Source organism: Carassius auratus, chromosome 5, assembly GCF_003368295.1.
Source record: "Carassius auratus strain Wakin chromosome 5, ASM336829v1, whole genome shotgun sequence".
NCBI classification, from domain to species: domain Eukaryota; kingdom Metazoa; phylum Chordata; class Actinopteri; order Cypriniformes; family Cyprinidae; genus Carassius; species Carassius auratus.
This window is the reverse complement of record NC_039247.1, coordinates 13,278,147-13,305,274: the sequence shown is the minus strand read 5'-3', so window position 1 is coordinate 13,305,274 and position 27,128 is coordinate 13,278,147. Positions and strand designations below refer to the sequence as shown.

General features: G+C 35.7%; 2 protein-coding genes across 2 annotated transcripts in view; one reads left to right on the top strand and one right to left on the bottom strand.

Moving 5' to 3' along the window:
* Positions 1-1,322: 1,322 nt before the first annotated feature.
* LOC113076283 (UPF0428 protein CXorf56 homolog) lies at positions 1,323-9,233 on the bottom strand. Its single transcript, XM_026248949.1, has 7 exons — positions 9,003-9,233; positions 6,927-7,044; positions 6,800-6,841; positions 5,661-5,805; positions 5,492-5,581; positions 5,309-5,401; positions 1,323-2,768 (listed from the first exon to the last, which is right to left on the bottom strand). The coding sequence occupies exons 1-7, from the start codon at positions 9,124-9,126 to the stop codon at positions 2,706-2,708; spliced, it is 675 nt and encodes a 224-aa protein (XP_026104734.1). The 5' UTR covers positions 9,127-9,233; the 3' UTR covers positions 1,323-2,705.
* Positions 9,234-10,666: 1,433 nt separating this feature from the next.
* Positions 10,667-27,128, top strand: part of LOC113076277 (relaxin receptor 1-like) — a 30,129-nt gene continuing 13,667 nt past the window's right edge. Inside the window, exons 1-10 of the mRNA XM_026248939.1 lie at positions 10,667-10,982; positions 15,543-15,671; positions 15,852-15,923; positions 21,436-21,541; positions 21,798-21,869; positions 23,831-23,902; positions 25,148-25,219; positions 25,632-25,703; positions 25,899-25,973; positions 26,853-26,924. Coding sequence (XP_026104724.1) covers positions 10,928-10,982; positions 15,543-15,671; positions 15,852-15,923; positions 21,436-21,541; positions 21,798-21,869; positions 23,831-23,902; positions 25,148-25,219; positions 25,632-25,703; positions 25,899-25,973; positions 26,853-26,924 — 797 coding nt within the window. The 5' untranslated portion in view covers positions 10,667-10,927. The remainder of the gene's footprint in view (positions 10,983-15,542; positions 15,672-15,851; positions 15,924-21,435; positions 21,542-21,797; positions 21,870-23,830; positions 23,903-25,147; positions 25,220-25,631; positions 25,704-25,898; positions 25,974-26,852; positions 26,925-27,128) is intronic.

Here is a 27,128-nt window from a genome sequence, read left to right as displayed (position 1 = left end):
GCTAACAAGGCAAAGACAATACGACAGACTGACTGGAGGAGCCGTGGGACAGCAGGAGCGAGTGTCTATTAATCTGACTCACTGCAACGTCCAGTATTTAAAAAGTTCTTGCAGCCTCCCGCAGTCTCCGTGTTGGCAGCTCTCCCGAGCCCATGAGGAGAGACAGGCTGGACCGAGCCATGCTCTGCAGTGTGATCTGGAGCTCAGTGGAGTGTCTGAGTGTGAGATTGCCTCGAGGAGCCATGTGTCAGATTTCTTAAATAAATCAAGAGCAGAAATTGAAACACCAGCCCACAGAAGCTGCTATAGTCTGTTTAAAATATAGTCGAGGCTTTGTGCATTGTCTTCCTTGCAGGATCTTTGCAAGACACCCTTGAAACTGATTAAAATGATCACACATTAACCTTTACCCACACACATGCCTGTAGGACTCTCCTACAGAGAGATAAGCCTGTTATATTCATGTCACATGTCCCACTGTGTTAATGCTTGGAAAAATTTAATATAGGCCAGTGCATTGTGGACTAGCATTGAAAGAGTACACACACATGTGATGTTTGTGGACCAAATCCAGACTTAATGACATGATATAAGGTCAAAGGGTTTCAAGTAATTACTGAAGATCTCACTAAACATCACATCACATCAGAACTCCATCATGGTTTACCTGTCAATCAGCAACATACAAACATAACTTGTAGTTGCTGCAGAAATGGCATTTTGAAAAATATTTGAAATAAAAATACTGACTTACAGGGCAAATTTTATAACTGCCATTTTATGTGTCATAAATACACAGTTAAACAATTTTCAGTGTCTCTGCATTATTTTACTAAATTATGATGCTTGACGAAATGATGCAGGTAAATATTGCTCGCGTGACATTAACCTTAATTTTTATGTTTTCTTTCCACATCATGTCATATTTCAATCCAAGAATAGTCTTTATGGATAAATTGTGTTGATAATAATTAAGGGCACTGAAATATTTTGATATTATATGATAATAATTTGAAGACAATATATATATATATATGAAAATACCTGTTGAGGGGTAAGCTAGCCCTGTGCACAAACCTTTAGAGAACGTATAAATTATTTTATATAATTTTTTATTATTAATATAAAATACTATTTGACAATTTAGTTGAATAATTGAATAAATAATGAAAAATCTAAGCAGTATTCCAGTAAAAGAGATTAATCTGAAAGGCAAAATTATATACATATGAATATGAATCCATATTCCATATTTACATGTCCATGTTTTAATTGAAAATGTCATAATAGCCACATTATAAATGTCAATTTAATGACTTCACTCTATTAAACTAGTTTTTAATCAATGAGAATGTGCATGAAATTTACATCGCATTCATTGTAAAATGAAACCCCATTAATTAAAATAACTAATAAATGTAAAAATAACAACACAAGTAACAATATGGCACTCTGGGCTTTCTGTGCCGACCCTAGAGGCTGTATCAGGTGTCCCCCATCTTACCCTGTAAAACATCTCTGAAGCTGAAAATACAGTCAAGAAGCCTAGCCAGCTGCAGAGAATCTGTTCACCAATAGAAACTATAATTAGTAACAGTAATACTAATAGTTAAACTATTACTAACTATTGATTAAAAATGTAACACATTTTAATAATTAAAATGAACAATTTATTCTTCACTGAGGCGTTCACAGGACTGCATGCCTCATTTTTATCATAATACCACCAAACTCCAACACATTTCCCAAAATAGAATTTTTGTTTTAATAAGCATCTAATGAAGACATTTAAATCAACCCTTCATTTGCATCGGTTCCTTTTCCTATTTACAACATACTTACATAACTGCTACACCGATTATATGAAAAGACAAAGACTTCATATGTAACGTGCAACCAGACACAGATAATAATCCACATGTCCGTTCTCAAAACCATTTGCGTTTGTCTTATTTAGGTCATAATCTGGTCATATGTCAGCAGCGGCTGGTTGGTTCATTATAGACGGCGTGGTATGGTGCCTGTCCACCAGCATGAGGGGCAGTTAGCTGCACCTGCGCAGGTACAATGTCTCACTGGGGTCTGTGCAGGTGTGAAGTTATGCTCATCTACTGTTCACTGATCCAGAATCTGATTATTAATCACAGACCGCATTGGACTGAGAAACACTGGCCCAGCCGTACAAATACACACAGCTTTCTTCCTGCAGGTGCAGATCATCACTCTTCAGAGGTTCTCTAGGTTCTGTCCACATGGCACTTCCAGTGATTTGCTTGATCGATCTTGCTCACAAAACTGAACTGAACATGTGTGAATATGACCATGAACACATGCTGTTGAAGGACAGAGAGAAGAAGAAAAAAACACTATTCCAAACATTACACAAACACAGTAGCCTTGAAATGACATGTCAGAGAAACTCAAGTCCTACAAACTCTATAGACCGCACATGTCTATATCTAATAAAAGGCAACAATTATTTTCCCAGCTGACATAAAAAAAAAATCAGTTGTTTTATTAAATGAAAAATAGCATGAAAATCATTTTTACCATTCAAACATTTAAATGAATCTGTAATAAAAAAAGAAAGAAAACAATACTCTCCTTCTTCCATACACACAAAACTGCACAAATACACACACTCTCCGGCAGTTAGATGAGACGACTCATTCATTTGCTCTGTCTCTCTCATTTACACACAATCTTCATTTGAACTGGTTGTCAATGAGAGTTCCCTTCATCTTGGCTTTCTTCGCCTCAAGCTCCGCCTGTGTACAGAAAAGCCATTTCAGATTACAAACAAAATCAGTTTAAATCTGTTAAATCAATGCCACATTGTCATTTAAGTCAGTCTCTGATACTACATCCTCAAACTGGACCTTTCTCTGTGGGTTTCTAGATGGTAAATGGTAGCCTTTAGATTCACATATTCACAGTATTGTAAGCAGCTATCGTTTAATTTTTTTCCAGATGAAAACTCACTCATGTACGAATCACATGAACAGAGCCTGTGTGAGTTTGAGTTTTCTTAGTGTGTGCTAGATGCAGACTTGCTCTTGCTTAGATCAGCAATACTCTCTCTGTTCCTATGAGCTGCAATTTTAGTATCAAGTCCACAAATTCCCAGAGTGAGGTTCCACAGCTCACATGCACTTGATTTATGGGCTTTTTTGTGTCTGCACAGCAGTTTCAAACAAAATTGAAACAAGGAAGTCCCCTGCACACCTATATATATTTACAGTACAGACCAAAAGTTTGGAAACATTAATATTTTTAATGTTTTTGAAAGAAGTTTCTTCTGCTCATCAAGTAAGCATTTATTTGATCAAAAATACAGAAAAAACAGTAATATTGTGAAATATTATTACAACTTACAATAATAGTTTTCCATTTGAATATACTTAAAAAAATATATATTATTCCTGTGATGATGAATTTTCAGCATCATTACTCCAGCCTTCAGTGTCACATGTAACATCCAGTCTATCACATGATCATTTAGAAATTATTCTAATATTCTGATTTATTATGAGTGTTAGAAGCAGTTCTGCTATCTAATATATTTGATATATATGATTGATATATATGAATAAAAGGTTAAAAAGAACTGCATTTATTCAAAATTAAAAAAAAATTCTAATAATATATATTCTAATAATATATTTTCTTTACTATCAATTATTAATCATTTTAACACATCCTTGCTGAATAAAAGTATTGATTTTATTTTTAAAAAAAAAGAAAGAAAAAACATTACTGCCCCCAAATTACTGACCAGTATGTTACATAGCTTCTTATATATATATATATATATATATATATATATATATATATATATATATATATATATATATACACCGTATTTTTTGGACTATAAGTCGCACCTGAGTATAAGTCGCATCAGTCCAAAAATACGTCATGACGAGGAAAAAAAAACATATAAGTCGCACTGGACTATAAGTAGCATTTATTTAGAACCAAGAACCAAGAGAAAACATTACCGTCTACAGCCGCGAGAGGGCGCTCTATGTCTTCAGTGTAGACTACAGGAGCACTGAGCAGCATAGAGCGCCCTCTCGCGGCTGTAGACGGTAATGTTTTCTCATGGTTCATTTCTATTGGTTCATTTCAAATTAATTTTGATAAATCACACCTGACTATAAGTCGCAGGACCAGCCAAACTATGAAAAAAAAGTGTGACTTATAGTCCGGAAAATACAGTATATAGGGGTGCTAGGGGTGTGCAGGGGACTTCCTTGTTTTCATATTCTATTTTTATATTTTCCAAAATATATTTTACATAGTTGTAATATTTTAAAATGGTACTACACACAATTTTTTAAGTAATAATTTAAAATATTACCACTATGTAAAATATATTTTGTATATGCAATGTTCTAATTTTTGAAAAACTTTTTTCGTTTTATGTGTATAAAATTTAAATATAATTATAGCAAAGCTGAATTTTCAGCAGCATTTATACCAGTCTTCAGTGTCACCTGATCCTTTAGAATTCAGCTTAAAAAAAGTTTCAGCTAAGATTTAAAAAGGAAAATAAAACCTTATTCAGCATTCAATGATCACACTTATATTGAGACACGTATAATGTTACAACAAAGGATTTTAATGAATTCTTGCTTCTGATTTGTAATGATTTTTCACTATATTACTATTTTAACTGTATATTTCATCAAATAAATGCAGCATTGGTGAACATTCGAAACTTAATTAAAAAACATAAAAACGTTAGTGTGTGTGTTCAGTCACAGGTCATATGTTTATCATATGAGGTCAAATGAGTTCATAAAAACAATAACTTTTGTGTTTTGTGAGTCTTTGTGTGACTCATTAAAATAACCGGCAGATAACCATTTGTTCTTGGATAGAAGGAATTAGCTGATATGTTTTTTTTTAGCTTAGCTGTAGACAACGTAACGCAGTACACAGTCTTTCATAGCAATTGAAAATGGGCCTCAAACTATGTTGGCTTCAGAATGGCCAAATGTGTGTGTGTGTGTTTACAGTGTGACTCAAGAACTTGTGCTGTGTGCTTATCTCCACACTTTTTAAGATAATTAAATACAAGCCTTCAGCTTCTTAACCAAACCACTTTAAAGAGCTGCCAAGGTAAATAAGATTAAATGTCTGTGTGTGTGTGTGTGTGTGTGTGTGTGTGAGAGAGAGAGAGGGATCTCTGTCATCTTAAACTCTAAATTCATTAGCTGTGCAGACTATATTAAAGTTTCAATCTGCCTCGAGGCATGAATGCACACCGCCCTTTCTTTCATCTTCCTGTGTGTGCTCTTACCAGTTCCTGAAGTCGTCTCTTGCTCATTCCTTTCCTCTCCAGCTGTTTCTCAATCACTTTGGCATTCTGGGCATAAGAATCTGCCACCTCCCGCTGCAGGAGAAACCAATCACAATCAATGACAGCTGTCCATAAAGAGAGATCATGTAAGGGTCGAGTCAGTCCTGATGAACTTAAACTCACAGCTTCAATCTCTTCCTCTTCTTCATCGATGGTTGAAACAGTAACAGAGCTGAACTTGCCCATGTCTTTGGTGCGCTTTGTCATCATAACCTACAACACACACAGAACTTGTTGACCTCACATTCTGCAATTCCATCACATCTTTTCAAACAAACACTTGTTGTCTTACCCTGACTTTCTTCGGTGCTTCTTGTTTCTGGCTGTATACGCTTGTGTTGCCAAATCCCTGGCCGAACTTTACCAGCGCTCCATCCACGATGAATGTCGCTGGAGTGCTTTTCATCTGATGCTGATAGAACAAAAGCAGACCACACCTACACAAAGACAGTTCAAACTGTTTAAGCACCTACAGATTTCTCAAACCTGAGACACTTTCAGAGTTGATTTACCAGAACAGTCAGATCAGCTGACTCGGACAGTAATCAAACTTCCTAAAAATGCTGCCATCACACTTAATTAGCACATTCTACAAGCAATCATTCTCTTAGCCTTGACGTCAGCCTCTTGGGCACAGCATGGTGACATGGAAAGCTCGGGACTGACTGTTGTGAATGCTTATTTATGGACAGGAGATTATAAGACTGAAAAAAGACCATGGTTTTCATGACTGAGTCATAAATTGCGAGGCTAAATAATATTTATTGGATAGTGAAGTCAGCTAGTTACGTTTCATCCTGAGGGGAATTATTTACTTTATTAGGCTTATTACAATCCTACTTACTAAATAAATAAATCAATGGACATGGAATATTGATTTAATCATTTTATTACACAAAAATTTGGGATCGTAAGATTTTTTTTTATATTTGAATACAAGACTCTTATGCTCACAAATGCTGCATTTACTCAAAAACAAATACTGTGAACGATTAATATTTAAAATTATTAGATTACTACAATTTAAAATAAATGTTTTCTATTTTAATTCATTCATGAATTATTCACTTTTTCAATTATTCATGCATCTTCACTTTTTAACTATTTTATGCACCCTTGCTGAATAAAAACAAAAACATACTGTTTTTTTATTTATAATTTTTAATGACCCAAATGTTTGAACGGTAGTGTATGGTACAGTGTAGCCATTAGCCAATATAAAATATTTGACAGCAGAATAAACTATAGCAGAGAGCCGTGGTGTATAAGACGTTTAAGTTACTATTGAATAAACTGTATGCTATAAACAAGTGATATATAATTGTGTTTGTACGTAACACATTTAATGCAGTATATGTTTACATATCCTGAATTCTATATGCCAGCTTCCTGTTGTGAGATATTGTGAAATGAGAATGTGGGCTTACTTACTTCCCACATTTTTTGCGAAACTGTTTTTCGATGCCCTCTGATCTGTGCAGAGACATAAAGAGGTTAGTGAATCTTAATCAATGGCTCAATGCACAATTTCAACACAAACACACAGACACAAACACACCTTTTCAAATACACAGTCTCATCTTCCTCCACGTTGCAGAACTTGTGGGCGTGTTTTGCTGCATCAATCACTCTGGCTTTGTCCCGTGGCCTCATGGGTAATTTCTCTATCTGACAGTCTATAAAGGAACACAGAAGCTTAATTATGTCTCTCCTTACTTCTCACAGAAAGCGAAGAGCCGACAGACAAAACCTTCTCTTTTAAAGCAGAAAGGTGATGTCCTATTGACCGATGGTCTCACTGACCTTAGATATTAACTAGAACATTAAGATGTCTGCAGTATAAGTCTGTAATGATTGTACACAATGCACTATTGAAATATAAGTTACATTTAATTGAAATTCACTGTAATGTAGCTATGAATAGACATTTTTAAAGGGACAATTCTCCAAACAATTCCATCTTCAGCCTCATGTCATTTCAAAGCTGTATGACTTGCTTTCTGTGACAGAACACAAAAGAGGATATTTTGACCAATGTTGGGAACCAAACTGTTTTGATGACTATTGACTTCCAATTTAGAGACAAAAAGTTTCACAGAAGAATGGAAGTCATAAAGGTTTGGACACTTTTAAACAATTCAGCTTCAAGAAGTTTAATTTCCCAGCATAATTTTGAATATAAATACCACAGAGAGCGAGTTTAATCACATTCATTTCATTTCTAGAAGGAAATCATATGAATAACGCCATATGAATGAAAAGCAGAAAAGCAGCACGGCAATTATCCTTAGCTTCTCATTATATTTCGGGTAAATGTGTTATTTCTCATTGTCAAACACTTGCTGAGGTGAGCAAGTGCTTTATTACAGCTGTACTGGAAAAAACAGTGATCACAAGAAAAAACAAGTCATCAATTCATGACCATTTTCACCTCAGAACTAATTCACATATTAATGTAATATATTTATTATGCAATATTATTAATAAATACAATAAGAAAAATACTTAATCACATTCTCTTTCTGCAGCACATTATCATATATAAATGTAAATTTATAAATCTAAATTGACACATTTATCCCATCAAGAAACCTCTCAAAACAGTGGCACCATGGTGGTTTAAAGACACAATATTTTGGTTACTAGCCCACATCTTAACCACTGGACTAAACCGTTAACCAATACTTATATTAAACCAAGTGTCTATGTGCTGAATGCAAGAGTTTGACATTTAGACAGACTCTGGAACAGGACTGTTCCTGTGCTTTGTTCAGCTCATTAAAATGTGTGTTCGAAAATACTACACTTCTGCAGAAAGATTGCTTAAGTATTATAAGGATGAGAGCTAGATCTATTATTGTTTACCTCCACTGTTAAATAACTTTTATCAAGCTAAAATAAACAATAAGAGAAAACTACACACAACAATGATTTTAGGTCATTTCGATGCTGTCTGGTCTTAAGTGATTGTTACACACACACACACACACACACACACACACACACATATATGTGTGTGTGTGTGTGTGTGTATATATATACATATATATATATATATGTATATATGTGTGTGTGTGTGTGTGTATATATATATATATATATGTGTGTGTGTGTGTGTATATATATATATATATATATATACACACACACACACACACACACACACACACACACATATATGTGTGTGTGTGTGTGTGTGTGTGTGTGTGTATAATTTTTTTGTTTTTCACCCTGCTCCAAACGAATAAAAAACAGTTAGCCTACGTGCTTTAAAACGAAATTATTTCAGTGAACGAACTATGAGTCGATCCGCTGAAGCGAACTAAGATTCGTTGAAAACCACTGATTCGTTTACAAATTAAACACCACCAAAACTGCGGTCCAAGCCTAAACACAACCCAAACACACACTGCAAGACGAATCTAGAGAGTTCCCGTTTATGATTAGTGAAGCTATATTCACACAGCAAGCGTGGAGTCTCATTGCGCCGACGGAGGTGAAGATGGGGTGAGAGAGAGACCGTGTTAAACACTGGAAACACGATGATTTCTTAAATTTCGATTAATTTTAATATTGATTTACTGGACAGCTACGGTCATGACTCTTGAATCTTGATTTGGTTAACGTTACTCACCCAGAACGAGGACCATCTGACCACACAAGCAGTAATACACGTGCAGGGGTTTCTCTCCGTCATCATACTCCTCTCTGTCACGGGTGTCTGAGCACACCACACTTCGAGACACCACTTTGGGCATATTTAAATGCTTTACTTTCTTTTTAAATTCAGAATGTGATCTGTGGCTTGTTTACGCTCCTGTCGCCCGGTGATGACGTTGTACGGTTCTGTGACGCTAGGGGCGGCCAGCGCGTCTTTAGCCTGGTTTCCTCTAGATGGCGCTGTGGATATTAAAAATACTAGAATCGTGTGCGGAAAGTCTCATTGATTTGAGTAATGACAGAACAGTGAACACAAATGAGATACACTTATGAGGGCGTTTTCGCTGATGCTGTGAATTATTTATCATTTATTATACTACTACTACTATAAAAAAAATATACATCTTAAAACAGCAGCTTTCTCACATCAAATTTACACACAAAACATTTTAAACTGAACATCTCAAAAAGAGATGAATAATAAAAATTATAAAAGGATGAATATACAGGAAAAGCTACATCGATTAAATCAAGTTTTAAAAAATCTGGAAACTGCTTAAGATTGAGGCATACTTAACAGTGTTAAAGCATTCCATAATATATGGCCATAATAGCCTACATAATTATAATAAAAAAACAAATTAAACAAAAATTATATGGCATTATCAAATGCAGCAAAATTCAGTCACACTTTAGGGGAAAACTCCAAAGTGATCACAACAGCAGAAAGATATGTATCAGTCTGTCACAAAATAAGACTGTCAGCCAGTGGACAAAACTAAAGCAAGATCATTTCTTACATGTACATTTGTGCAAAGTTTTTGATTGGTAATTTTCTTTTTTCTTTTTTTAGAATGAGTTTAATATTTTTCTTGTATCTTGATTGTGGGAAAAAGAAAGTATACATATACTTAATTATTTTACAGATTTGCTTTTGTTTTATGATTACATATTTTTAATTCCTTATAATGTACAATGATTTGGCAATACTGTGCAGGTCATGCCAATAAAGCTAATTTGAATTTAATACAGCCTCTGTGATGAAAGGTCTATATTTTCTGAGAACATGGATAATATGTTGTACTCATTAGATTAGCTATTGGAAGTTTTTTTGTTGTTGTTGTTGTTTATTTTTATTTATTTTTTTTGTAAGTGACTGAAATTTCCTAACAATGTTTAACTCTCATCCTGAGACAATTATTATTATTACTAATCTACTCTTATTTTTCATCTTTGGTTTATCTTGCCTAATTGTTTAATTATATTACTTATGATATGATACTTTCTTAGTTTACCTTGCACTCCTAATTATTTGTATTTATTTTGTATAATTTTACTTTATTTCACAGTAGGCTACGTTGTATAATTTCTCATTACACACAGCTAACTTTGACAGTAAAAGGTGCATTTTCTGTCATGCAAATGAAGCACATAGTTCAGGTAGAGATAGAGAGGGCTTTCCAGTCAGTCATCCCTGAAGGATCTCCACTGAGGTCTGAGCCGATTAAAGAGATCTTCTTCATAGTTTTAAACAGTTTATAGTACAGTATGTACAAGACATCCCACCTTAGTGTTTCTGGCTCTTGTAAATATACACATGCACAGACACACATTAAGAAGACTTCCTACCTTACAAAGTCTTAACAGGAAATTAACAGAATGCCTTACAATAATAGACACAGCACATGGATTTCCTTACCAAGCACACACATGTGTGAGTGTGTGTCAGGAACCATGCTGGTTTAGCAGAGAGTATGTTTCCATGTCCAAGTTCTCTCTCTCTCTCTCTCTCTCTGTCTCTCTCTCTCTCTCTCTCTGTCTCTCTCTCCATTGCTCAGATCAGCAGCTAGCAGCCTATAGGAGATACACACTCACTTGTCTCTCAGAGCACCACGCATCATGCTTCCTCCTCTCCTCCTTTCCTCTCTCTCCTTTTCCCTTGCTTTTCTTTCAGGTAAGACCAACTTCTGTTTTTACCCCGTCTCTTCATCTCTTACTGTCTCTCACATGGCTTTCTCATTCTGAACACAGGTAACTGCATAAACGCATGTCTGTGGTCTCAGGAGATACTCCCAAACATTCCTTTCCCCTGCTTGCTACTTTCCCGCTTTCGTTCCATTTTAATGGTGTTTGTGGTGGACGTAAAACAGCTCGAAGAATGTGTAAATGAATACCTGTGCAGATGAATGAGAGAATGAATCATCTGTGGAATGAACCGCTCTGGTAGATAATAGGGGGCACTTTTGAAAGAAGCTTTATCAGTATCAGTATGTCTTGAATGCTTTTATAAATATGATTGAATGAATAAAAATGTGATAATGAGTTTTTTCCAATGTAAATGAGCTTCGGGCAGTTGGATGTGCCTTTCGGGATCAGACTTTTCAATTAACATAATTAGAGGTTTTGTATTAATGCCTGTCAGTGTTATATTGCTGTAATAGAGTTAAGATATGGTGAAATGCTGATAGAATGCTGCTTCTCCTCTTATCTAGCACTTTTGTGAAATTATAGTCAGCGAAATTACTTGCACATATATTATGGAGTTTAATTTTAGTTTTAGTGTGTGTAAAGGAGTGTTTGATTATCTGAAATGGTAGGTGCATCCTGTGAGTGAGTTCTCTATGTAGATTTTATAGCTGTAATTGTTTGGTCTTTTTATAATAATGAGATACTCAACCTGTTTAAGATCAGTTGGTGGACCTAAAAGTATCAGACAGGTGGAAAATGTGTGTGTGTGTTTGTGTGTGTGTGAGAGAGAGAGAGAGAGAAAGAGGGTGTGTGTTGAATTATTGAGGAGAAGTCAGAAGATTGATGGACACAGACACACACATGCAAGAACACACACCCTGTGCCAAATTCCCCAAGGTGTTGGAAAGCAACGCCATATTTACTCACCTGTCAAGAGATTCTCATGTTTTTATACTCTGTGATATGACCTCTGCCATCCCTCGTTATCAATAATCTATAGTGTTTTGGGTCATGGACAGAAACAAATTTTAAATCAAGATTTTAATATTCCCTCAAGGACTGGAGGACATTAAGTATGCACCCTTCTATGATACTCTCACCTCATGCATGGTTGTTGAGATCCTTCTGTTGGCTTGCCATGTATTTTCGACTAATCGCTTAAAGTTAAATCTTATACATAATGTTGTGATGCCTAAATTCCCTAGGGGCACTTGAAATTATTTAACTTTGTAGTTTTTTAGTTTTAGTTTTTTTCCTTCATTTATTTAGTGGAAATAGTATAACATTTTAATACTGGTTATCAGTTACAACATAAAAATTAATATCAGTGTATTTATATTGGCCAGCATTTTAATATCGGTTTAGCCCTATATGTGTGGTTATCTTGTTCATTTTTCTTTTTGAAATATTACACAGATTTTAGTCAATGCAAAGTACATTTGTAGATGTCTCATTTTTTTCCTTGGGGTTTCCATGACCTTTTAAAACCATTAATCAGTCGGCCCGTCTCTCCTTCGAGAACAGAAACTTATTTTCTTTGGTATTTAGAATTCTTGTTCAATGATGTCATTCCATATACCTGCCTCCAGAAGAACACAATGCAAAGTTATGTTTGCATTTGTAATGATAGCTTCTAACTTTAAATTACTTCATAACAGAATTAATTAGAAGGTAGGATGAATTCTTAATAGATGCCTGTAGTAGGATAAAGAGGAATGAGTCATAAGGGTAGAGGAGCACGAATGTGGTCGTCTGAATTAAATGGCAAAAGAAACTGATTGAGAAATAGTTTCCTGGTTGAAATCACCCTCAACCCAGAAATATGCTGAATTGAGCAATGAATAGAAAGAAAAAAACACTGATGACTTAAAGGGTTACTCCACCCCCCATAATTTTCTGGACTTTGACAGTGTAATTTACTCACTGAATTAAATGAATCTCCTTCAAGATTATAAAAAATCCAACTTGATGAGTGACTCTGAAACTGAAAGGTGCATTTGCCACATTCTCTCTCTCTCTCTCTCTCTCTCTCTCTCTGTCTCACACACACACATCTGTCTCACACATCTTCTTTAGTTATTAGTCTTGGTGTAAATTTGATAATGCAGATGATCTGTGCATGTGCATGCAGATGTGTCTTCGTTTCAAGAAGATAACACCAGAGTGTGAAGGCTAATTGGGTAGTGTGTGGTTCAGGGCAGACGGACTTATCATGCACGTGACTGACTTACCGTCCGATAATGATGAAAGGCATTCGAGAGGATTATTCAAGTGTGTGTGTGTTTGTGAATGATGGAGAGAGAGAGAGACTGAGGATTGCAGCTGACCCTTAGATTTTATGGGGATGTGTAGAGGTGTCTGTGTTACATGACAGCATCTCCCCGGGGCTTCACGTAGACCAACCACTGGTTTATATTCACCCTGCAGACAGAGAGAGAGAGAAGGAGAGAAAGTCCATTGACTAGAATATAATGTAGGTGAAAAGCAGAATGAGGAATGCTGGATGGACAGTGACTAAAGGTTTCTGTCAAAGAGTCAAAGAAAGAAAACAACTGAAAGTGCCGTTGAATTTAGTGATGTCATCAGGACAGATGTCATGGGGAGACATCCTTGTTTTGTTCCAGGCCTTGAGGACAGGGATCCAATAAAGCTCCTTGGTATAGCATAATCACTCTGGGGTAAAGGAATCTTACCCTCAAATATTTTATCCCTGACAATGGGAATTTTTAACTGTGGGATTTTTTGTTGTGAACTATTAAATAAAGAGATGAATATGCAAGCACACACCATCTAAATGTTTAGAATTTTTTTTTTTTTACAATATGGGAAAGTACATTTTATACAATTAATATTAATTAAATAAATATTGCATAAATAAATCTAATGAAAGTGCTGTAGAGTAGTGGTTCTCAACTATGGGGCCGGGGTCCACTAGGGGGCATCAGCAAACCTTCAATGGGGCCTCAAGATACCTTTAAATTATTAAAATGAGACAAAACAACATTTACAATAAGCTAAAACTAGAAAATATCAAGATATATCTTATTTTAATCTTCCCTCTTAACAGTTTTTTTCTGTATTTGTAGAGCCAGGGTTTCCATTGGGTAAACATCATGGATATTTTATACATTTTTCTAGGTATGCCAAGTAGTTTTAAAGTATTTTATTGAAATTGTAAATATAAAATATTGAAATAATCTTTATAGTTGTGTCCAGTAAATTCCAAACAGCTCGAAAAGTCACTGACATTTAATCCATAACTTTATATTTGATTATTAAAGCACACAAATTAAACAACAGTAAGTCAAAAAGAATTGTCTGATGTACAGTAAAACAGACGAAGTAATTTATTGTCTAAAAGCTAATATTATTCTCCTGTCTCACACAGTTTTTTAACAGAAATATTCCAAATAAACCTGAAGTGCCCATCGCTGCTTAATCTCCCAGTGGTATCAATGGAAAATTTCCTCAGTCCAAATGCAAAAGTCTGGATACACTGCAGAGGGAGAGCTTTGGGAGCTTTTATCTTAAGAGTTTTGTAGAAATAATAAATGTATATCCCTCACATGATTCTGGTTCAAGCACTTTTACATTTTATTTTCAATACACTGTAATCCTGCCTGGTAGACTTTCAGTTGTGTTACTTTATGATATTTTTCTGGAAGCAGCAGATAACACTGATTTGAAGCCTGCTCACTGGCAGGGGTTGCATAGCTGAGGCTTGAATGTAAGGATTTCATTATTGACAATAGATTACAAGGTAAGATTTCATGCTTGTTCGGAACCTTGCTTTTTCGGGGTGTCGCATCATAGCTGCAGTGTGCTGTGATGTCATCAGTTTGAGACACACTGTGATGCTGTCATGGGGCGGAGAGGTCACGCGAGTGGTGGCAGGGTTACCACAAACCAACCAAAATCTTCCATCAGTCACGTGACCTACCTGCATCATGAACTCTGACCACCAGAAGTGCACCAAAAGGGATGCACCAACTTTCGCACACATTTCAGCTGGACATCGGTACTACACACAAAAGCATCAAATGCACTGGAACAACCAGAGATGTTTCGGTTGAGATTTTCACTTTTGAACTGTATCTTTTAAACGTGTTTATTTGCCCTGTTATGTGTCACTAATATAACTCATTCACAAAAGCAAAAAAGAGAACTAGTAGGTGAACGCCAAACCAAAAAATTTCCATTGCTGCAAAAGAGGGGAGATTTAAACGTAGAGAACAAAAAAACAAAGACAGATTCGTTCAGTGTAATTTAATGGATAAATCAGTTTTGCTTGTTGATTGATTGAGTCAGAACTGTTTGAGAAGTGGCTCTCAGCTGGATTTTATGAATTCTGGAAGACATTTTCACAAATTTCCATGGTAATTGCATTTATTTATGATTTATTCTGCGTTTTTTTCTGCTGCTTTGCATTACTTTCCTGACCAGAATAAAAATTTACCTCATTTAAAAGTCAAAACCAAAAAGCCATGTCTGAGCATGCTTTGGCATTACCTTGTTTATGTTATAGGATTTGTTTGTGTGTATGTAGATTCTTTAGGTTCTGATATGTGTCCGTTGGGTCAGTTTCCATGTGGGAATCTGTCAGTGTGTTTGCCTCAACCACAGCACTGCAACGGGCAGCAGGACTGTCCTAATGGAGCAGACGAAGAGAACTGCGGTAAGACTGTGGGCAAGAATGCATAAAGACACGAACAATGGATTCTATACAAATGCATGCTCACACACACATACTAAAATGACAACATATTACCATAAACACAAACACACACACACACTTGTATATATGAATTTTCCAAGTAAATAAATAACAATATCAGAATATATGTGTGTGTTGTAGTGGATAACAGTGGTTGGCCCCATCTGTTTGATGCCTTCATGAAAACAAGGGTCCAGGAATCAAAAGAGTGCAGTAAGTATTCTCATTTGTCCTCCATCTTTTCCTCATTTGCTGGTTCTTTGTTTCTCTGAATTGCTTTATTAATGCATTTGTGAATCCTGCAGCACAATATGAGTGCTGTGAGGTGTGAGTGTTGCTTTCTCTTCACAGTTATCATTTGTTTTCTAAGCTTTGTTTACCAGCACAGGGCTTTCAATATCATTTATATAATACTGATCTTATAAAAACTTGGTGTAAACCCATGAATAAGGGATGGGTTTAATACTCAACAGCTTTCTGATGATGAAACAGATCCTTTGAATGTTATCACTGGATTTAGTAATTTAGTTTAGAAATTGATTCAATCAGTAGGTGTTACAGTCTAGTTTTATCAGTGGGTGTTTTTTGGTATTAGATGTTAGTTTTTTCCTTTCTTTCTTTATTGAACAGAACAGTCAAAAACGGTGAAGAACATAATATGCACTTTATCAGTCATGTTTTATTAAGCTGTCAATCCCTTTAGAAAATATTCTTAATTTATGCTTTTATTCCTTTTTTTCTTTTGCTCATATTTTAAATTTGTTGAAATTTCTTTCAAAAATAAAATGTTATTATATATTCTATTACATGACACTTCTCAATTGAGAGAACACAGAAACGTGCCTCTTACAGCGCAGCTTCAAGAACTCATTGAGTTGTTTGTCCCTCTTTCATCTTTGAGTGCCAGAAAGAAGGACACGGACAGGCAGTGTTTAGTTTGGTGAATATATTAGACACGCTTCGTTGTCTCACTTCTGAAGATCAGTTTGTTTTCAAAAACTGCAAAGCAACAAACTGTTTTAAACTCTGCAACAAACCAATCTGTCACACTTCTGATTTGATTATAAAAAAAACTTCTAACCAAATTGGCCTAAATTAAAAACTCAACAAAAGGAGATACATTTGCCTAAATTAGTTTTGCTGACTACAATTAACTGCTGAGGGACGGTGAAAAAATGAAAACATGTTAATCAGAGCTACATTATAAAGTTAACTTCAACCAAAGCTAATGGTAAAGAGGCAAGCTTCCATTTCAGCTAAATGTTTCATTATCCCTATAACTGTGCAATTCAAATGTACTGTACAAGTATATTACTTTGGGCATCAGTAATGGCTTTTCAATGTATGTAAATATAAGCGTATATTAATATAGGCCAGGCTTAAAATGCACACAAGGTCATGGATGTTTTCCATCTCTGCTCCATTGAGAGTTAGGATCATATATGAGCCATGTGAGTATGAGCAGAGGGCAAAAGTGATGAGCTGCTGCAGCTCTTTGCAAAAAGCAAATACTCATCTTGAGTATCCAGTGTTAATGTAAGAGGTGTTAATGCAGTACAGCGTATGGAAAAGGACCGGGCCCATGGGTAGAAGAGCGAGGTTCAGGTTGTTTTATTCTGAGAGCAATGCACAAGTTTTGCTTGGGGACAGTTATCTTGGAGTCTGGTGATCCGACACGCTCTCTCAACAGACTGCAAACAGATTGGGCTAAATGAAGTCACCAGGAAGGTCAAACATAATGATTTCTGCTTTTGTGTTTACGCCAGTTCCATTATGGATGAGAATCAAAACATTTCGGCAAAACTTTCTTCCTTAAAACTCAATCTTACTCTCTGTTGACCAAGTGGAACCATTTAACTGACAGGTTCTCAGCCCACCTTTAAGATGTATGAAGGTAGCAAAGCCTTTGCTTTCTGTCTACCTCTCAGTTTCCACCAATTACTTTTGGCTGGCAAGAGGGCTGGTGCAGTGTTAATAGACTGACCTTTTAACTGACCTGACTCAGATTCAGATCATTTGAACATTATTACCAGCCGTACCAGGGCAGGAGTGAGAGAGAAACTGGAAGAAAGCTTTTAGCGATCGATAGGAGAAAAGGGTGAATCCAAGGGAAATATACTTATTATTAGTTTGGTGCCTGTCCTACCATCACCTATCACTGAAAATACCAGCAGGGCACATGGAGACAACACAACAACTAATTTAATTTCGTAGAGGTGTCAAACCCAACTCCTGGAGGGCCACTGTCTTGCACAGATAAGCTCTGATTCAGCTAATCAAAGTCTTTGGGAGTGCTAGACACTTCCAGGCAGGTGTGTTGGAGTTTGACACATGTGTGCTAGAAAAGTGAGCTCCTAAATATGACCTAAAGTTTCCCTGCAAGGACCCCATTACTACAATACAGACAGCTACTATCAGTTTTTTATGTAATAAATACTAATTTACACACACACACACACACACACACACACACACGCACACACACGCACACACACACACACACACACACACACACACACACACACACACACACACACACACACACACACACACACACACATATATATATATATATATATATACATATAAAGAATACATATAACTTGGGAAAGTACCAACCTGTTTTTTGAGAAAAGAAGTTTATTCTTATATTTAATTATTTAATATATATATATATATAAACATTTAACATTTTTCTTTTACTTTTTCAGTAGACCCTTTTACAGTAACCCTTGTTAATACAGTGATTCCGCAGTACAGCAAAACTGTCACATACTGCAGGTGGATAGCAGATTGGACATGTCAGAGGCGATCTTTCTAACTGCAGATGTTATGCAGCACTTAACGGGGTTTCCTCCTTGTTGTGCATGTCTCTCCAGAGCTTTGGGCTTAATGGCAAGCGATAGACTGCTGCTTTCTGAAAGAAGCTGTCCTGCGTGGGCTGAGAGGAGCTCCCAGGGGTGTGATATTGCTCACAACACTAATATTGTAAAACCTTGGTGGAAACAAGGCAGATGTAGATGACGGCAAGTCTCATTCACAAGAGTTCTGTAGAGGTTGATCCTACAGCTAATTTTAAGTGTACTGTACAATTAATATTAAAAGAAGGGTTCAGTTTACTTGTCTTTTGTTACTTTTTTTTTTTTTTTTTTTTGCAGAATGATTTGTTTTTTGAGGTATTCTGAAGCGCAAGTGACTGAAAAAAGCTCTCTGCAATTTTATGTTTCAACCACAGCTGGAGAGATACCGAAGTTCTGTAGCGCAGCTTTCATCGAAAACCACTCTATATTTGAGCCTCTGTCTCTTTCCCGTCTGCATGCAGATTGATTTCCAATAGCTGATACAAAATTCAATGTATCAAAATTTGTGTAATTATTGCAATAATACATTTACATTCTAACAAGCACCCTCAATAAATTTGATCATATCTGAACCTTAATAAATATCATAAGTAGAGATATCATAAGTAAAGATGGGGGTTTGTTCAGGTTGTTGCTGCCAAAATATTCTCAGTCTGAGCCAATTTCATCTTTTTTGTTCTTTGCAGGACAGATAGAAAACAAGGAAACAGCTTTATATAGTTGCATAATGTTGCGAACAATATATACACAGGACTAATGTAACCTCCTGTAATAATGACAGAGCAAATCAGTACAGTAAAGTGTCGCAATTTTGAACTTGAGGTTGATCCTTGAGGCAGATTGTTAATTATTAAATGGTTCATGGTATAAATGATGCAACGTATGTGCAATATATGAAGTCTGTGCAGGCATGACATGCAGGGTCGATGAATCCTGACTGCCTGTGGAAAGAAAATGCTCACATAGATGTTCCTTAGCTTCAGGTCTGACAGATATATGTTGTCCTTCCCTGTGGTGGAAAGCAGGTCACAGTGATGTACTGGCCAGTTTTAAGAATCCGCTACAAGGCTTTCCTGTCAGCACCAAAACAACTATAGACCAGATAGTGAGTCAGAACGCTTTCTCTGTACAAGCCTTGTGGAGCACTAGTGAAACGAAAAGTTTCTGTGTGGAGTTGGTTGATTAGGGTTTGAGGTAAGAATATGAATTAAAGGTGAATTGAAATCAGTGCATCCTGGCATAGGGGTCTTTATTTTCCAGGTGACCGAGTATTAAATAGCGGTTATTATGTCATTCTCGGTTGAGCGGTTATAGGCATTCTAGTGAGGGTTCAGAGTAGCTGTAATGTATGCCATGACCTTCTGCTCAAAGCAGTTGATAGCAAAGGAAATTAGTGCCAGAGGGGAATATTCATTCAGGAAACTTTCACTGGAATAATCATTTGAAGCAGGTTGAGGGTAGAGGAAGATGAAGTAAACAAATAATGTGCCTGAAAGTACAGACAATCTAAATTAGTATACTCCAGTAGAAATGTCTGCTTACAGTAAGACCATTCAAAAGTTCAAGAACTTGTACATTTGTTTATAAGGACTACTGTTTAGTTAGTTCGTTTTCACTTATGTTTTTTTCAGTCCCAAACAAACACTTACCAGTACTTAATAAAAAACCCCACAGGAAATAATGCTTTTCCTGACTGTCGATGTTAGGTGAGACAGACCCAGCTGTCTCAGAGTCTGAATGTGTGGGAAAGTGACTCACTGGGGGATTAAGCTGTAGATGTCTCAAATGTGTTGAGTGGGTTAAAAGAGCTGAAATACTTTCTGTGTCAAAACTCTATGAGCCATAATGGACAAACAATAAGTGGGAAGACCAACTGTAACAGTGTTTTAGTAATGAATGTTCAATTCTGAACCATATTTAACAGATTTCTCAACTGTTTCTTTTCCTTGCCTCATTGAAAAAACAAAAACAAAACAAAAAAAACAAGAATATATATATTCTGTGATTTTGATGAGAGGTGCGATTTTCTTTTTTCTTTCTTTTTTTTTAATTTCACTGTTTTAATTCTCTGATTTTTTTTAAGGCTTAGTAGTTGTGTTCTGAATTTCTTTTATTGAATAAAGAAAAAGTGACAGTTTAACAAGACAAAAAATGTATGAGCTTAACAAGAACACAACTGGAGCAGTTTAATACATTAAAAAGAGTTTGGGGTATGACAGGACACCTCCCACAGTAAATAGAGATTTAACACTGAAATCTCTCTCTCTCTCTCTCTCTCTCTCTCTCTCTCTCTCTGATTTCAGCTTAACATCAATACACACTGTTTATTCAATTGAACTGTTGAAAGCACGAAACACAGCAGTTTATTTAAAGAAACAATAGCTTTCAGATGGTCATGCCCTGCTGTTTTTAAATGGATTGAGCAAGGCATGAAAAGGACGGAAGCACAGATTTTATACATTAATGGGAAACACAAAAGGGGTTTGAGAGGTTTTGAGACAAAAGCGTGTTTTTGTCATGTTAATGGCAGGAGTTTATCTTTTTGGGAAGTCTCTTTCATGCATACTGTCTTTATCAAATGATTTCTGAAGTCAATACTCATTAGCACAGACCCTGTAGATGAAACATTATAGCTTGTCTCATAATAACAGATACACACGCACACACAATGAATTCTAATTATACACTTAGTACCTTTACAAGTACACATTACCCTCCTCTAAAAAGAAATTAAATTGCCTAGCTAACCATATTCATTATTTATATGGACACTCTTGCTTGTTAAATACCATTCACCATTTATTTTCAATGAGCAATATTCCTGTGGGATTTCTAATGGCCTGATTCTGTCTGTTTGTTTTCAGTGTTGGACATCTATCCAAATGTGTGTCATTGTGAGGGTCGGAAGGTGAACTGTAATGGCAAAAACCTCCTCCATGTACCTGTTGTATCCTCTAATGTAACTGCGCTGTAAGTATAACAGAGAGTGAGAGACCTTCATCTCTGTTATTCATAAAAGTAAGACTCTGACTTTGACTCAGGTTTACTGGTTTTAGAGGGATTTTAGGTAGTCGTCAGTTTACTAGACTAACTGGCTGACCAGTGGAACCCACCTTAGGCTGGTTGCAACAGTTTTTTTTTTCTTCATCAAAATAAACAAAACACAAATCACTATATTTGTTTTCCGAATGTAATAGCTGCTGTTTTCCTCCCACACTTCCTTCAGAGAGCTGAACAGTAACAGGATTGAATCTCTCTCTCGTGATCTGTTCATCCGCTATAGACACCTGGAGAGACTGTGAGTGACCTTTCCTCCCATAATCCTTCTCTCTTGTTATGTCTTCTAAGCTGAAATGTCTAAGTCTCCTTGCCTTGAGCTCAAGTCATGATTTAGAAATGATGATTAGCAACCTCTTTGCAATGATTAGTTTTTACTTTTCTCTAAAATAGCAATCAGAGAGGTTTCAGAATGCGTGTATGCATGTTTAAAGGGATCAAAACAACACTCCAACTACAGGCTGGAATACACTTCACAACTTTTGTAATCTGAACAGATTTTTAAAACACTATGTATGATTCACTTACCGACTTTGTAAATAGTGACCAATGAAAAGAGGCCATAATTCACTAAATGACTGTAAATCATTACCAGACTTGTTGTGTGCCTTGTTGCTAGGAGACGCATGAAAAATTTAAACAACGTGTTCTAAAATCGTCTGAAAATATAAAAAATAGTTTGAAATCCTCCAACTGGATGGAATGGAACCAAAAGTCTGAAGCTAATAAAAACTATGCAATTTTCTATGGAATGTCCTAAAACTCTTTTAGTTTTAACTCTTTTTAACTGTAAAAATGTCACTCCGTGATGAAGAGGTTTAAATAATAGGCCTACAGTATATATAATATTCTAATGACGTTTGCTTCAGTAGGAAATCTGCGTCAGAGTTTGATGGCAGAATATTGCAAATACTGGTTCCTCATATTAGCCATCCAACCAAAAACAAATATATTAGGAATAAAATCATGCTATTTCTACATTGTACATTTTATTTTTATATTATTTTGCAAATATGCAATGGCCTTCACCATTCAGATAATCCTAATGTGTTATATTTGTTTACATGGCCAACAATTCACCTGAGCTGCCATTCTTCTCACTCATCCCCCATCTCTTCTTCTTTTGTCACTAAGTGCAGTGGAGGTTTTAAAGCTCAACTTCCTTTGTAAAGTTCAGACAGGATGACATTTTTATTGCCCATCAATGTCCAACTCTGTAGCACCAGCACTCAGTATAGACAGACAATATTTACTTTTAGACAGCTGAAGAAAGACACTCACAGAAGCCCTCACAAGACATCTCTTCAATTAATCATAATAAATGACAGACAAAAAAAAAGAAGATCTTTGAAAGGTTTAAATATATTTGTTACCACAGTAACTGCAAATTGATAGCAGTATGTTTTGCTTTTGATCTCCATGTCTGTTTTGTCAGTGCATTGTGTATAAGCATGGTTTTGTTTAATAAGTGATATGCTATTTAAAAGGAATTATTTGTTTCCAATAAAGGGCTTTTACATTTTACTGATATATATGCTCACTAAGGTATCATTAATTTGATCAAAAAGTAAAAAAAAAAAAAACAGTAATATTAGTATGTTATGCTATTACAATTTAAAATAATTGTTTTATGTTTGAATTTAATTTTGAATATGTAATTGATTCCTATGGTGGCAAAGCTGAATTTCCAGCAGTAGATAAAGTCAATACATTTTTCAAACTGTGCTTATACGCTGATTTAGTGCTTGAGAAACATTTATTTTTGAAAACAGCTGTGATATTTAATTTGATCAAATAAAAGTCTCTGATGAATGAAACTTTGATAAAAAGAACATTTAATTAAATATATAGATATATTATATATATAAAATACAAATAAAATAAAAATGGCTGACCGAACATTAAATCAATTATTTCACGATTACTTAGCAACTGAAAAAAAAAAGAATATATATATTTTTAATTATGTGAGAAGAACCATGAAATGCTATTTGAACTAAAATCTGCACATGGTTGAATTGGGTGTCAGGCACATGGCTACCAATTATAGATTATGCAAAAAATGTATAACAAAATATTTGACCGCAGGGTGCTGTGTTTGACTATTCATTTCTTTAGGGGTAAAACTTTTTTAATGAGGCACAAAAACACAGTGCAGCTAGAGTGACAACTCAAACTGCAGTGAATATTCTCTCTCCACAGGCATTTGGAAAGTAACAGTATAGAAATGATCTCCAAGAGGGCATTTGCAGGACTGATCTCTTTGCGTAAACTGTGAGTACTGTGTAAATGAACTGTGTGTGTAATTGTGCACATTTATATCAGTGACACATCACGTTTAACATGACATTGATCCTTCCCTGAGCTCATGTTTAAATGATTGTGTAACTGAACATCACTGACTATCTGTCCATGCAATTATGAGCGTCCCATCTATTTCTTCATACCAGTCAGTCAGAGGCTTTCATCATACACTCATTCATCCATGTAAAAGAAAAATAAGGGGAAGAAGGATGTAACAATGGGGATGGTGGATTAGGCTTGATTCAGGCAGAACAGATCCGTGATCAAAGAATGACTTTTAATGCATCTTAATGCTGTTGTGTGTTTATGTATGTACCCGGGCTCTTACTTTCAAAGGGTTTGCTTCAATATATATTATATATTATATACTATGCAATAATATTATATAGCTAAATAACCAATCAACAGTGTACTAATCAGGTCCCTATAATACACCCGGCTATTTTAAGGAGCTGAAAATAGACTGTGCCATAGGCCAACTCAACCTGGTCTAAAGTCTGGCGCAGTGTTTTTTCTTTATTTAAAGAGCGTGTTAGTATAGGCGGGTCCACCACGCGTGTACATGTTACTTATTAAACACAAGGAAGCACAGCAGCACACAAACATGCCAAATATTAAAAATTAATATATATATAAATGCCTTCATGTCATAATGGATAGTCATCGCATGTATCATAATTAGGCCAATTTCATCTTGGAAACACGTTCTGTCATTGCGCTTGCCAAATTCTGCTCTGTAAATAGCAAATCCATCATGGCACGAGCACAACTGACTCTTAAAGGGAACGGAAGATGAGACTCTGATTGGTTTATTGCATGTTACGCCCAAAAAAACACCCATTACTCATTAAGAGAATGGGGACAACCTGTTAAGACCATGCGCCCGGGCGTGCCAACTATTTTTCCGTCGTTAAAATAGCAAAATTGTATTTGGACATGCCCTGAGTGCACCTGCGCCGTGCGCCTTACACTTTGTGTTTAGAACGTTGAAATAGGGCCCTCAGTCTCTTATGGGGGAAAGACTGAGAAAGGAAATAAATCACTGAGTGGAGGAAGGAGAAACAGCAGTGATGGTCATACATTAGATATTCATTTTAATGACACACTTAACAAAACCCACTTAAACATCAGATCTCCATTAAAGTGGCCTTTTCTTTCTCTGTCTCATTCTGTCTCTCTCTTGATTTTTTTTATCTTTTTTTCTCCTTTTTTTAGTTTTTTGAGTCAGAATAACATCACGTCTTTGAAAGCAGGAATATTTAATGACCTCGGCAGTCTGGAGTGGCTGTAAGTAGGAAAACACAGACGCATACACACTCACATAGTGGATGAAATAGGATGATAGGTGCAAATTTCTTTCTCTCTTTACTTCCTTTGTTGCATTCTGATTGTTTCTGTCTGTTTCATGGGTGCTTTCCCTCTCTTTCTTGCTTGTTTTTGCTCTATTTCAATCAGACATAATTGATGGATTGTGTTTGTCCTCTGTGAGAAGGAAAAGCAGAATTAATTTAGCCTTTCAGGGCTAAGATTAAGACGAGCCTGACCTGTTCTCATTACCAAACAAAGAGCTTCAACATGCCCTCCTCATGAGTTTCTGAGGAGATGCTTATTTTCAGATGGTTCTCAGGATCACTTTTTTAATATATTGTAATTTGTGATAAGGATGTTCATAATTTGATGTGTGTTTGTCTGTGTGTAGGATTTTGGATGAAAACAGAATATCGTCTCTGCGTCAGAAGTCTTTTGAAGGCCTGAAATCTTTATTTTTTCTGTAAGAGTGATCTTCTAATTTACCTTGTAAGATCAAACTGATGAATATATGGTATATGCAAAGCTATTGTGCGTAGGCCTAAAAGACAGGAGGATAAATAGAAAATTGTATGCCTGTTTTTCATTTATTGTAAAGTGTATCCTCTGTTTATTGTATTGTGTAGCTCAACAGTATGTTTATATTTGTATTTCTCAGGTCTTTATTAAATAACACTGTTGAACAGTTTCCTAAAACTTCAATTTGTCTTGAGATGCCCCGTCTCAACTGGCTGTAAGTAACAAACATCATATTTAATTGTCAGTGGATCTATGAAGTATTTGGACAAACAGAAAGAAACACTTAAATGTGTGAATTAGATAACAAAATAATCCAAACTAATGGCGTTTGTTTTAAAGTTACAGCACAATATGTTTATAACAATAGATGTACAGTACTGTTAATCAAGTTACCAATGAAGATAAAAAATAAATAAATAAAAAACTCACTTTCTGGTTGTCAAACATTGGTGGACCATGGCTCTAGTTATTGTGATGAACTACTCTGCTTATCTATGTGAACTTGAGGGAAACTGACTTTATATATTCACCTTAACATCCAGTTGGCTAAGAATAATATCAAAAATGGGGAAAAAATTGAAGCAAGTTCTGAGAAATGGTTTGGCGTGATGTGTTTGTGGACACACTGCCTGCATTAGCTGAAGGTTTGGAATATGTGGCTACATGTTACTCTTATCACTGGTTCCTCTGGTGTTAGGAATAATAGTTTCTATTTGGCTTTTGGGCTTTTTGACTTTCTGACTTTGTTGATGGTAAAATGTGGGCAATAAGTGGGTCAGTTCATTTTGGAAGTACAAGCTATTGTTACAGCTTTGTTTCAGTAAATGGTCCTTTTTTATTATTATTTTTTTTTACTGGAGAGTAAGTTTTGAGAGTTATTCTATTCTCGTATTGTAACGAGAGAAAAATGTATTCCTCATAGTATGACCTTTTAAGTGTCCAAATATGTTTAGTTGCCACTTTTTAGTTTTTTTTTTTGTTGTTGTTGTTGTTTTTTCCTAAACCAAAATCTGTATATTTAATAAAGTATAATATATTTAAATCTCCTACTCTACACACTCCGGTGATCAGCTGAAGGTGTTTGTATCTGCAGGGAAATGGAGGGGAACAGAATTTCATCTCTCTGGGCATCTAGTTTTAAGAACTGCTCCTATCTTACCGTCTTGTGAGTATCCACAAACCACACATACACAGTATGGGATCTAGGGTATTTATATTATAAAACGTTTATTTGTCACAGCTGAGTTTGGGAGAAGTGGACAGAAGTGGGGCTCATCTACAGTCTCTCAGCTCGGCTGGAAGCACTTACAAATAAATGCAGATTTAGGTTGAACTGAATAATTTAAGACCTGAGTAGATTAAAGACACC

Excerpts from the sequence above, each read along its gene's own strand:
- LOC113076283 (XM_026248949.1), bottom strand. The coding sequence starts at position 9,126 with ATGCCCAAAGTGGTGTCTCGAAGTGTGGTGTGCTCAGACACCCGTGAC. Across the intron at positions 5,582-5,660 it reads AAGCACCGAAGAAAGTCAGG|GTTATGATGACAAAGCGCAC; the intron begins GTAAGACAACAA and ends TGTGTGTTGTAG. Across the intron at positions 2,769-5,308 it reads AGAGACGACTTCAGGAACTG|GCGGAGCTTGAGGCGAAGAA; the intron begins GTAAGAGCACAC and ends TTCTGTACACAG.